The sequence below is a fragment of the Cyclopterus lumpus genome, chromosome 14, assembly GCF_009769545.1.
Source record: "Cyclopterus lumpus isolate fCycLum1 chromosome 14, fCycLum1.pri, whole genome shotgun sequence".
NCBI lineage: Eukaryota > Metazoa > Chordata > Actinopteri > Perciformes > Cyclopteridae > Cyclopterus > Cyclopterus lumpus.
This window is the reverse complement of record NC_046979.1, coordinates 9,504,903-9,517,616: the sequence shown is the minus strand read 5'-3', so window position 1 is coordinate 9,517,616 and position 12,714 is coordinate 9,504,903. Positions and strand designations below refer to the sequence as shown.

General features: G+C 42.8%; 1 protein-coding gene across 1 annotated transcript in view; it reads right to left on the bottom strand.

Moving 5' to 3' along the window:
* Window positions 1-6,223: 6,223 nt before the first annotated feature.
* Window positions 6,224-12,714, bottom strand: part of LOC117742818 (GDNF family receptor alpha-4-like) — an 8,774-nt gene continuing 2,283 nt past the window's right edge. The window contains exons 2-8 of the mRNA XM_034550461.1: window positions 12,418-12,684; window positions 12,244-12,336; window positions 11,765-12,134; window positions 10,831-10,940; window positions 10,215-10,349; window positions 8,329-8,459; window positions 6,224-6,424 (exon numbers count right to left, since the gene is read on the bottom strand). Coding sequence (XP_034406352.1) covers window positions 6,224-6,424; window positions 8,329-8,459; window positions 10,215-10,349; window positions 10,831-10,940; window positions 11,765-12,134; window positions 12,244-12,336; window positions 12,418-12,684 — 1,307 coding nt within the window. The remainder of the gene's footprint in view (window positions 6,425-8,328; window positions 8,460-10,214; window positions 10,350-10,830; window positions 10,941-11,764; window positions 12,135-12,243; window positions 12,337-12,417; window positions 12,685-12,714) is intronic.

Below are 12,714 nucleotides of genomic sequence, written 5' to 3'. Positions count from 1 at the left end.
TGTGATGACCAGAGCCTGGACCAGGACCTGTGCTGCCTTCTGAGTGAGAAGAGGTCGTATTCTCCTGATGTTGTACGGCATGTACCTACAGGAGCGTGTTGTTGCGGTAATGTTTGCAGTCAGGGAGAGTTGACTGTCGAGTGTCACACCGAGGTTCCTGGCAGTCAGAGTCGGAGCCATCACTGAGTTGTTGAAGGTAATAGTCAGGTCATGGGTGGGAGAGCCTTTTCCTGGAAGGAGGAGAAGTTCAGTCTTGTACGGGTTAATTTTCAGGTGGTGTGCGGACATCCACTGAGAGATGTCAGTCAGACAGGCAGAGATTCGTGCTGCTACCTGTGTTTCAGATTGGGGAAACGAGAGGATCAGTTGGGTGTCGTCAGCATAGCTGTGGTAGGTGAAGCCATGCGAGCGAATGACAGAGCCGAGAGAGTCGGTGTACAGAGAGAAGAGAAGAGGACCAAGGACTGAGCCCTGAGGGACCCCAGTAGTCAGAGGACAAGGCTCAGACACAGATCCTCTCCAGGTTACCCGGTAGGTGCGGTCGGTGAGGTAGGATGAGAAGAGTGAGAGTGCGGTGCTTGAGATACCCAGGTCCTGGAGGGAGGAAATAAGGATCTTGTGGTTCACTGTGTCAAAGGCAGCGGAAAGGTCTAGAAGGATAAGGACAGAGGAGAGAGAGGCCCCTCTAGCAGTGTGAAGCTGCTCAGAGACAGCAAGGAGGGCAGTTTCTGTTGAGTGGCCTGCCTTGAATCCAGACTGGTGGGGGTCTAGAAGGTTGTTGCTGTGGAGATAGGAGGAGATTTGGTTAAAGATAGTTCACTCTAGAGTTTTGGAAAGGAAGGGGAGGAGGAAGACAGGTCTGTAGTTATTGACTTCAGACCGGTCGAGAGTGGGTTTCTTCAGGAGTGGGTTGACTCTTGCCTCCTTCAGAGAGTTAGGGAAACAGCCGGTTGTGTCATGACCGAACAAAGACTAGAACCCAAATGCACGACTCAAAGCAAAGTAACAACAAAAATCTCAGTTTTAATTAACTGGAAACATACAAACAGAAAATCTACATGAACAAAGTAACAGAAAATCGTGACCTGGTGACTGATGAATTCCATGAAAATGGCTGGTTCTCTGGCACAAAAGACAAGACGAACTGGCACAGGACAAAGGAAGATGCAGACAATATATACACAGGGTGAGGGCAAAGGTGGAAACAATCAGGAGCGAGGCAGACAATCAGACCAGAGGAGAAACACACAGGAGAAGAAACAAGTTGCCTGAAACAAGAGGAGAGTTGACTTTCACAATAAAACAAGATAGAATCACGAGACAACATGGACACAAGACACAAAACTAATTAATTTAACATCACAGTTTCCTGGACATGACAGGTTGAGAGGGAGGTGTTAATAAGATGGGTGAGAAAGGGAAGAAGGTCAGGAGCAATAGACTGGAGAATGTGAGACGGGATGGGGTCAAGGGGGCAGGTGATTGGGCGGGCAGAGGTTACCAAGGTAAGAACTTGATTGGGAGACAGGGGGATAAAAGAGGAAAACGAGAGGGAAGAAGATGAAGTTACTGGAGGTGTAGTTATAAAAGATGGATTAGTAAATGAGGAGCGTATGTCGTCTATCTTTTTTGTAAAGTAGTCAACAAAGTGGCTTGGTAGAAGGGTGGAGGGAGGGAGGGGTCCAGGGGGGTCAAGGAGGTTGGAAAAAATAGAGAAGAGCTTTTTGGGGTTAGACAAAGAGGATTAGATTCTGGATTGGTAGAACAGACTTTTGGCTGCAGAGATGGACGCAGAGAAGGAGGAGAGAAGAGATTGATAGGCGAGCAGGTCGCTGGCGTGTTTGGATTTTCGCCATTTCCTTTCCGATGCTCGCATAGTGGCTCTCTTGGCGCGCACTGGTTCGGACAGCCACGGAGCCGGAGAGGACTTGCGGACCTTTCGAGTCATAAGAGGACAGAGAGAATCAAGAGAGGAAGACATCGTAGAGAGGAGAGTGTCAGTGGCAAAGTTAGGCTGCATGAGTGAGAAAGAGTCAGTTGAAGGGAGGGCTGACAGAACAGACGGGGCCAGAGAGGAAGGTGAGAGGGGGAGAGGGTGCGGATGTTGCGACGGACAGGTGCAGAGTCCGTTGTGGGAGGGTTGTCAGTTCCAAAGAGTGGGAGAGAGTAAGAGATGAAGAAGTGGTCAGAGACATGAAGTGGAGTTACAGTGAGGTTAGCTGTAGAGCAGTTTCTGGTGAAAATATAGTCAATGTGTTTGCCAGCTTTGTGAGTAGGAGGGGATGGGCTGAGCGAGAGAGCAAAGGAAGACAGTAAGAGTAGCAGGTCCGATGACTTCTCTGTCTGGATGTTGAAGTCACCCAGAAGGATGAGCGGGGGGCCGTTTTCTGGGAAGTTTGATAGGAGGACGTCTAGTTCTTCCAAGAAGTCTCCCAAGGAGCCAGGTGGACGGTAGAGAACAACAATGGTTAGTTGAACCGGATGAGTAACCGTCACTGCATGAAATTCAAAAGACAGTTGGGTAAATGGAAGCGGGTAGAGAGCAAAACTCCATTTGGGTGAGATGAATAGACCTGTGCCCCCACCCCAATCAGAGGGTCTGGATGTGTGGCTGAAGGAGAAGGCCGAGGAGAGAGCACCAGGGGTTGATGTGTTGTCTGGTGTGATTAAGTCTCAGTGAGAGCCAGGAAGTCCAGTGATTGCTTGATAGCGAAGCCAGAGATGAAGTCCGCCTTGCGGTTAGCTGACTGGCAGTTCCAGAGGCTGGGTCTGTGTGGAGCGGGGGGGGATAAATAAAGACTCCTAGGTCTTTATCCTCCGAGTCTTAACTCCAACGAAAGACTCCTAGGTCTTTATCCTCCAAGTCTTCATACGAGGAGTCTTCCCTGACGCTTCAGCTGACGCTACAAGCCCCAACCTAGAATGTGCTAGAATGTGAAATTCTTGCCAAACTGATTAAGGACAAAGATCTGTTTACCTCAAGGTAACAAGTAGAATATAGTTTAGTCCCTAGTAGATTTGGATTACAGAGCAAATACTTAAATCCTAGCTGGTTTTGTTGACTTTTCAGTCACTTGTGTATTTATTTACAGTTTTCACACCATTGAGCTTTTAATTAAAGCAAATTAAAGTCCAGCTGTATATTTCAGCATGTATTTAAAAAAACATTAAAAAGTTTATTAACTCACTAATGTGCACTGTAATTGACATTAAATTAGCAGTAACACTATCCCATTAGATGGCATCAGTCTTGTCCTGTAAAACAGTGTTCAGAAGAAGAAAATGCTAAAAAGATAGATGTTCATACACAACAGTCATTTCTTGGTCATTGAAAGGCAATTTTTTTTGTCAGACGTGGAGATTTCCAAAGAGACTTTTATTTTTATTTTACCAAATTGCCACACTGTTCTGCTATGTCACAACAACCACAGTTATTACACTTGACAGTCAGAATTATTTGGCATGTTTGATATGTCTTTGAAAGAAGACTAGCATGTGAAACATAGTGCTGTACATAGTCTCTCAACTGACACAATCTAAAAACAGTCTACTTGGTGGAATATTCACATATTTTCTGAAAGAATTTTGAAGCATTAAACAATTTATGGATGGAGAATAAGCTCTTTTTAACTTTGAAACTCAACTATTTAAAAAGTGCGAGGCCATGTTTCATGAAAATGTTTACTTTACATAGTTTACAAATATAAACAAACCACTTGAAATGTAAAATTACATGTAAACTCATATTCTGTCATTAAGGCCAGAGCACTCCGGATGCAGTTGACACTTATCGCTGGATGCTGTTCATATGAGGCTTTATGACTAAGAAGCCCTATTGACACAGCACTGTGATAGGTAATGTTTATTTACCATGTTTATCTCCTAACACGTCTTTTCTATGGTCTGGTTCTGCTTCATATGTGTGGATACCAGCTTGTTGTGCAACCAAACTTCTTTTTTTCAAATACGAGCTTTGTTAACTGGCCTTTTCCTCATCCACTTCTTAGCTCCCTGTAGCCTCTCAACAAAACCTGCATGATGTCATTTTCCCCGGAGATGGGTAACACCACTACAGGTCTGCTAACCTTACAACATCAATTTAAGTCCTACATTGACTTTTCAACATCAAACCCAAGTTTGAAATTGTCATGGACCAGAATCGTAAAAAGCAAAGCTCATGCGCTTCATGTGCATTTCTGCCTTTATACTGTCTATTTTTATTAAAAAGCCATAGTATAAACAAGACCAATACGGGCAAAAAGTCATACTACCTCCTCAAGTGATATTCAAACATCATAGAATTTTCTTTTTTTTAGATACATATGTCTTTGGAAACTTTCCATTTTGATTTGTTACATACAACAAAACTAATGTAAAACCACTCAGTAGAGTGCAGATCTCTGCCAGGTGTGTCTGCAATGACCATTGTTGTAATGTTTGAATGAATACAACCTACAATTGGCCAATCCCCATCTGTACTGGAAGTGCATCACACAACAAATACGCTGTCATTTTAATTCATGCCTGCACCGGCTCACGGGCGTAACCGCACATGTATTTAGGCTTCAAGTCTACTGAGCGAAGTCTTCTCCAACGATGACTCTAGCTGCAGAGCTGTGGCGATGCACTCAACTGTGTGATCACGTGTGGCCCCTACCGGCTAGGGACCCAGTTAAGAACAGGGAAAGTGTGGGAAGTCAATCAATGGTGGTATCAAACAGGCAATAACAGGTGTTTTCATAATGTGAGTCACCGCAACCACAACAGTTTCTTGAGCATACAGCTATAAATGAGCACCCAAAATATTGTGCAGTTTGTGAAATTAGCTATGGACAGACACAGAGATGCACTCAGACGCCCTCACAATGATCTCATGATGGTTTTAGTACTTTGTGTCATGAGCAGCAACACAAAGCGAAAATAAGAAACTTCCCTTGCAGCGCTCAAGCCGGTTATTTCTTGAAGCTCATCCTCAAATTAAATGAGTTTATTCCTCTACAAAAACTTGCCTGTACTTCTCTTCACCTACATTTCTGCAGCTGCAGAATTTCACAAGAAAATGAGCCATAAGAGAAAGAAAATCATTAACATCAGCAAAAGCTATTTCAGGCAGAAAGAATGGCTCAATGTGCTGCGCAATGATCAGAGCAGCCAGCAGGCTTTACAGCCTCCTGTGTCCGTCCCTTCCACCGCGTCTCGCTCTCACAACATCTAAAGCACATGATGGGCGAGGAGCACTAAAACACACTTCCTAAGGATAAGAAAAAGGCGAGAGGGTATGACAGCGGTAAATTGGCTATTTCCTCCCCTGAGCCTTACTCCAGACTTTCCCTGCATGCTGAGCAATTTGAATTGTGCTGTAATTGTTCATGTTGCTTTTCTCATGCTCGTCATTTCTACAATAGAGTTTGATCTCATTACTTTTGCCCATGGCTGAATTCTCAGTCACTCACCCTGGCAGGAATAATACTAAGTGGCATGTTAACAAAAGAAGCAGAGCAGAACGACCGTTGCACTCTGCTTTTTGGCGCACAAAGTGAGAAGGCGGCATAAGATGTGTCATACATAATGGGACAACGCATTCGTTTTGTGTCTCATCTCTTTTTGAATGCGGCATTTTTTTAAAAGTTTTCTTTCTTCTTCAATGGTACAACGGAGTTTAAGTGTAGTGCAGTTTCTTATTAGCTGGTTGGAGAGTGGATTATCTTACTCAACCATAGTTGGAAGCTGAGAGGAAGAGCCAGAGGGGCTAACAGAGAAACGGATGTGACACGAGTCGTGAAAAAGAAATCAAAAGCCATGCTCCAGCCTGTTTGCAGTGGAGTAGACTGGTTATGGTTTTTTGGAGTGTGTATAGTGGAGGTGGCCTTGGGCGATGTGCTTCTTGTTAAAAGCTCTAGATTGAGTATTTGCCCAGACAGCATTTCTAAATTCACCCATGCACTCATATATCTGCTCACGTTGTTCCCTGCATTTCATAGGAGAGGACTTGAGACTTGTGGCAGATACTGCAGGACTGCTGATATCTTTGAACTCTTGGGGAGGCAGGGATATCAGAAAAACTGAAATATAACATAAAGTCAGGGTATTTTAAAAATGCAAACAAATTAAATTAAAAATGGAGCATTTCCTCCTCACAAATGTCCTTTGTGACTCATTCTGAGTGCAGTGATGGATTTGAAAGTGGTAGCGAGTGTAGGATGTAGGGAATGAGACGGAGGCTTCAGTAGCTCCAACACTCTCGGTCCAGGAGCAGCGTCGGCAGCAGCAGTAATGTTATCACCGGTACGGCTCGGCTAGCTGCTCCACTTCTACTTCCCCTAGCCCCGGATTCAGTGTTGGAGTCCTTCTCAGAAAACGGTGGCATGATGTTGAATTCCTCGCTTTCTTCCTCCTCCCGTTCATCTTCCTCGCTGTCCTCCATCTGTAAAAGGGGGGGACGGGGAAAGAGCGATTCTTCCAATTAACATAAGTGGTGGAGCGTGGAGGGAAGAGAAAGTCCACATAAACGCAGAATTTATAACTATAGAAAAATATACTGAAGCTGCAGCCAAAACAACCAGGAGGCTATTATGTTGAGAGTTTGAACAAGCAGACCACCTGACAAAGGAAACATATACCACTTGCCACTGTGTCAGAGAAGTCCTGATTCAGCACTTTGATAACTAAGTTTGTTTTGAAATGTGTTTTTCAGGTGTTGTTTTTATTGTCTCTGTGTCAGATAATAGAATCATGTGTTCATTAATGATTGGGCTTTGCTGTCCAAAACCACTACATTATTCTAACGATGTAAACAGGGACAACAAGACACTCGTTAACACACTCCTGTTTATGAGTAACTAATCTAAGTGCAGCAAGATGATGCATTACTTACATTTCTTAGATAGTATCATACAGTAAACCTGATTTAGAGGCCTCTATAAAGACAATCGGGTATCAAAGTGGCTAAGAAAACAATATCCTTCTCTTGGCAGAAATCCCATCTATATCAACACCAAAGTCTATCTGATGATTACTTGGCTCAAAATCAATCTGTCCACCAAAATAAGAGTATGAGGTTTGGCACCGGACAGAACACAACATGAAGACATTGTCCGTGAGCATCTAACAGGACTGGCCTTCTAGTTTGGTGTAGTCTAAATTGACAAAATGGGGTTTGAACAATGCAAATGCATTGCAGTGCTTTTCAAATGCAAAACATATTAACATTAGAAACCAAATGAAAACTTGTCGCAAGTTTATCGCCCTCTAAAACATCACATTATACCCTCTGTCTGAAATTATATGCATTATGAATATTAATGCGAAAACAACTTCTAGTTAATGAGATTTTGAAAACCACATTTAAGGATGCCTTCAATATAAATGACTTCAATTTCTGTAAGACAATTCTATTATTGTAGAATTTGTCCTCAGGAAACACTAACAGCAGTTGCTCTTCAACTCTCACTGTCACGGCTGCCTGTTCTTCCCTGCTTGTGTGCGTGAGTGTGTGTGTGTGTGTGTTTGTGTGTGTTTGTGTGTCTGTGTGGGCGTGGCCCAAGACCTGGTCTCCTCCCAGCTTCCTCCTGATTACAATTCACGTCACCTGCCCAGTTTGGCTTTCTTGAAGGAATTGTATTCTTGTTCTTCTTGTTCTGAGTTTGGACTCATGGTTTAATGCACTTATTGTAAGTCACTTTGGATAAAAGCATCAGCTAAATGATATGTAATGTAATGTAACTCAGCTGCCTTCCATCAACTCATCACTCAACAGTATATCTACCCGGTCCTTCATCCACTCTTCGCCAGATCTTTGTTACAACCTCAGTGGTATTTTGCTCGTTCCTGACCGCTCAGTTTAATTTTCTTATTCGGAGGTTAATGAGGTCATAGGAAAAACTAATATATTACAAGATACATTCCCTTTGTTGCATCATCTCAACTTCAGTGTTACACAAACAAATTAGGAAACTCAAATGCTTCATCTTTAAATAAACTGTATATCTGGATAATATGCAGCCCCACCAGTGGCAGGGTGTTTGTGCTGTCAGGGATTGGGGGGCAGGTGAGGATGAAGAGGAAATGCAGATTGAGGAGTATTAAAATGGTGAGAATATGGAGCAGATGGGTGTGCATACATGAATATCAACACTAAGGTTTGAGTCTAATATTGCAAACACTTACAGCTAATCCTCCGCCACAATGAGAGAAGGGTAAATGAGGGAGGCGGGAGCTGCTGGGCCCAACAGTCTGCTGTTGATACTTAGGTGTTACAACCTGATACACAGTCAACTCTTTCAATTCACTAGCATATGGTGAGACACCAAATAAGTAGAGAGTGCTTACACTGTTGAATTCAGGGAGAGTGTCAAAGTGGACCCTCTCCTGGTGGACGCGTGGGGAGGGCTGAGAAGCTGGCACAGGAGTGTTTTCCACAGGAGGAGGTGCAGAGATCCCCATGGAGCTGATGCCACTGCCTGTAACACAATCAGCAGGAGCCATCTTCATTACGTTCCCATGGTTATTCCTCCTTGAAGCATCACCACAATATTATCAGTGACTTTTACAAGCTTTTAGAGCCACCAACTCAGTAAATACTGTGCATGATTGGGCACAAATATATTTTAATATATTGGTTAGGAAATGACCTGCACTGTTGAGCCACATAAGTGTGGAGTCTCTTGAGATGGTGATTTTGGTGGGTCGGTTGGCCCACCACTTTGGTTTAGGCTGATTTATCTCAATAACTACTGGATGGATTGCTATTCATTTTGGTACACACATCCTATTCCCCCGCAGGATGAATTGTAATACTTCTAGTGATCCTCTCAAGTTTCATCTATGTTAGCATTGTCATTGTCTAGGAGCATACAATGAGAAAAGCGACCTTGGGTTTCTGTGGTCTACAGAGCACGCATGCCGCAGTCCTTCTGCAGACGGGCCAGGTTGAGAGCATGTCAGTGCATCAAAGTATAACATGGATGTAATAAAATGATGTAATCATACGGCTCTTTTAGACCTTCCAAATGTTACTGGACTCAATAAATTAAATTCTGATGATAATATAAGTCATTTTGGTGGGTTTTACAGCCACTCCATTGTCCACTCTTTCATCTGACCCTTAGTCTTTACATCCGGTACTTAGTTACTTTGAGCATGTTTTACGGTAGCAGTTATTTTTATACTTAAGCAGAGCTTCTTGAGTATAGGCTCTTATGTTGCTCTTTCAACCCGTGCTGGTTTGGCAACAATTCAAGAAGAAGCCAATTTTTGTTTGTCACATTTGGAGAAAGGATTCATTGACTCCACATAACTTGGAAATCACATTCATATGAGACCATCTAACCAGACACAATGAAGAATGTCATTTGACATTTACTTTTTTGTAGGAAAACGATATGGTTCAATGCTTTGCCCTCTCAATCATCAATTATGATGGGCATCGTTTGAATTCTGCCTTAAAGCACAACTTACAATAATTAATTTGAGAAGCATCTCAAGGTTAATGTATTTTATACTCAGATTTGACAGCTAAAGGGTAACATTTCCTCTGTCATTATCTTGGGACAGAAATAACTGACAGTTATTATAGAGGAGTTCAGTTTGGAAACATTTGACTTTAAATCATTGGGATTAAGTTACAAGAATAATCATATGGTGCTGCTTCTACCCAAACTCAAATTTGCCGAGTCATGAATATTACTGAACTGACCAACATTCATGTGAGACTTATGGTTTTCTTTTTACACGTTTTTAAAGATAAAAGCATCATTATTTTAACTTCTCCAGTAGGACATAATACTTTTTTCTAAATGAATTTTGTTATAGACAATCTCTCTGGTCACTGGCTTGTGTGAATTTATGGCATATTGTCAGGCAGCTTTTATGCTATAATACAATAATACAAATATAATTAAATTTAAATCTAATCTAACGTCTTAACTTGACTAAATGGTATAGTTGGGTTCATTTCACTGCAGACTAAAATCAGCAAGATGAAACAAGCACAACACCAAAGGTGCAAACCTCTTTGCTGTAGTTCAAAGAGAAAGTTATTCATTTTGGCTTGAAACACATCTGTGCATCGACATGGTCACATACAGTTTCTATCCTGGAGGCTGCACATAACTTAAGTAAGAAACTCCCTTCTTTTGGACACTATCTCACTATGGACATGCAGCCCTGCAGGTATATTGTACTGCATGCCGTAAACATCGTCACATTAGACTCACGCAGACACGTATTGCTGCTGAACAAGGTCAGGATGCGCTGACAGCCCTGCCATTCGTTCCCGCTGCCGTCACATGTGCACCACTGAGACACTTCTGTGCTGCTGTTGCTCACATAGTTGGGAGTCATGATGGTGCCTGGTTGAAGAAAGAGGAATAAAGTCATATTACAGGTGAAACTTTTAAAACGTTGTTCATAATATTTCCCTTGGGCAGAGGATTTTCCTTTTCAGCACACACCTCCATGGAGGGTAAGGTGCAGTCTAACAACAATATTAGTGCCCTGGGGACCCGGTGTCACCAGTTTTCCAGCTCTTGATATTGATAAGGTCGACAAAATTACTTTTTGATAAATAGTGAGAAACAGAAGCAAATAATATGACCTGGATCATTTTGTAGAGCTGCTGGAAATTAAATTAAAGTTTTTCAAAATGATGCTGACTGGACTATTTACAGTTGACCATTTATGAACCCCAGAGTTATTTTGTGCAATAAAGTGATTATAATATAATCTAAATATCACTGTTAGACACCTACTGATGATTTCCAGTAACAAGTCCTTTAAGCAGCTTTCGGTATATTTCTTTCTCTCTCTGTCATTAATTTTTTTCTGTCTCACCTATGAGTCCAGCGTAAGCCTTCAGGCACATAGCTCTGCTGTCTCGCATACAGCCAGAGGCAGACAGAGGGGAGGGCTGGCAGTTGTGTTGGAAATCAGCGAATCGGGATCTGAAACACGCACACACAAATACAACAATTGGACAATTTCATTTGGGGATTTGGAGTCAAGCTAAGAGAAAGAACACAAACAACAACACAGTGTAAGAGTGAAAAATACAAAACAGAAAAATAGATAGTTGCATACTTGTGTTGTTTTAGTCAAATCTTTCAGTCGCCACCACCCACTTCTCTTTGGAAACGTAATGAAACTAGAACTGCCTTGTAGTTGTACACTAACCAGTCAAGCATCATTGTACATCCTTGTCACCACTTAAATATGTAATTGTATTGGACATTTCATAATCAGAGTATGAATTCTTGAATTATGGTCAAAAAACATGTTTTGTAATGTCACACTGACCTCTGATCTCCAAAATCTAGTCCAATTAATTTGTTCTAAATTTGAAAATGAAACATTTTCAATGGGTTTTCTGTTACATTGTGGTCAGATTTAATTAGCTTCTTTATAAAAACAAGTTCTGATCCACAAAAAGATATTTAAAAAAAACTAAAAACATAATCAAGGTCAATATGGTAAAGTATGAGTAGGTTAAGATGCTATGCCAATCCGGTATACACAACAACCTGCTAACACTGTAAACGCACACAAACACCGAAATAAATGAATAGGGGGCGCACAGAGACTGCTTATGTATTGGGCCCACAATTTGTTGTGACACCCGTTGGTGGTATTTCTTCTGATCCTTTGTATTTTGATGCTTTGCAGTACACATTGTGATATCTTAATTTCTTCGGTTCCGTGTGGTTTCATGCTAAAACCTCATTAAAGGCACTTAATGTATTGTATTGTTCGACCCGAACAACTGCCTTACCTACACAGCTCGTCTCTGGAGCAGTAGTTCTGCAGGCTCAGGCAGTTTGGCTTGCCCACTCTCTCCTCCCCTCTCCCATTCTCCTCATAGGAACATGACGGGACGATGGTTTTCCTCCGGCGCTCCCCACACAGAGTGTCAGAGCAAGGACAGAAGAGCAGAGCGAAGCTGTACTCCTCTGGCACGCGCTCCAGGAAGCGCCTGAGGGCTTTGTGGCATTTCTGGCGGTTACAAGCGTTGTCAGACGCCGTCGACCGCTTGGTGCAGGCGACGACGTATTCTGACCGCAGGGAGCCACATTTCTCATACAGGCCACAGTCCTGCGCTGCCTTCAGACACTGGTTTTGGCCGTCCACAGAAAGAGTGGAAGCTGGAGGTCACCACGAAGGAAAACAGTGAAACATATATCAGGAAATATAAATCTTGAACTACAGTGACTTTGGTGTCACACATTGAATAATTTGTGATAAGACCAGTACCTGACATGATGGAGGCCATACGTGACATCTCAATATTCCTCACCAGATTTAACTCCAGTTCTTCATATGGAGACACTTCATACTCATCATATGCTGAAACAACAGTGAAGAGTATTATTACATGGATTATGCAGCTGAGAATTCAAGCATGCAGATGCGAGTGCTTAAACCCACCTGCAAATCTCACAGTCCAGTAGACCCTGAGGCAGTGTTCCTCTCTGCGAGAGCCACGCTGACATTTGCAGACTTGAAAGGGGCGGTAATGCTGCAAGGAGTTCTGGGCCTCAAGGCACTCTAAGCGGGCATCTCGGCCGAGGGGCGACACGGCCTCCTCGGCAGCACAGTACTCCAGCAGCCGGTAGAGCACCATGCAGGACTGCTCCTGGATGCAGCCCTGCTCCGCCACCAGACAGTCGAAGGATGCAGATACTGGCACACTACCTGGAGGAGAGGTTGATATCGTCAGTGCTG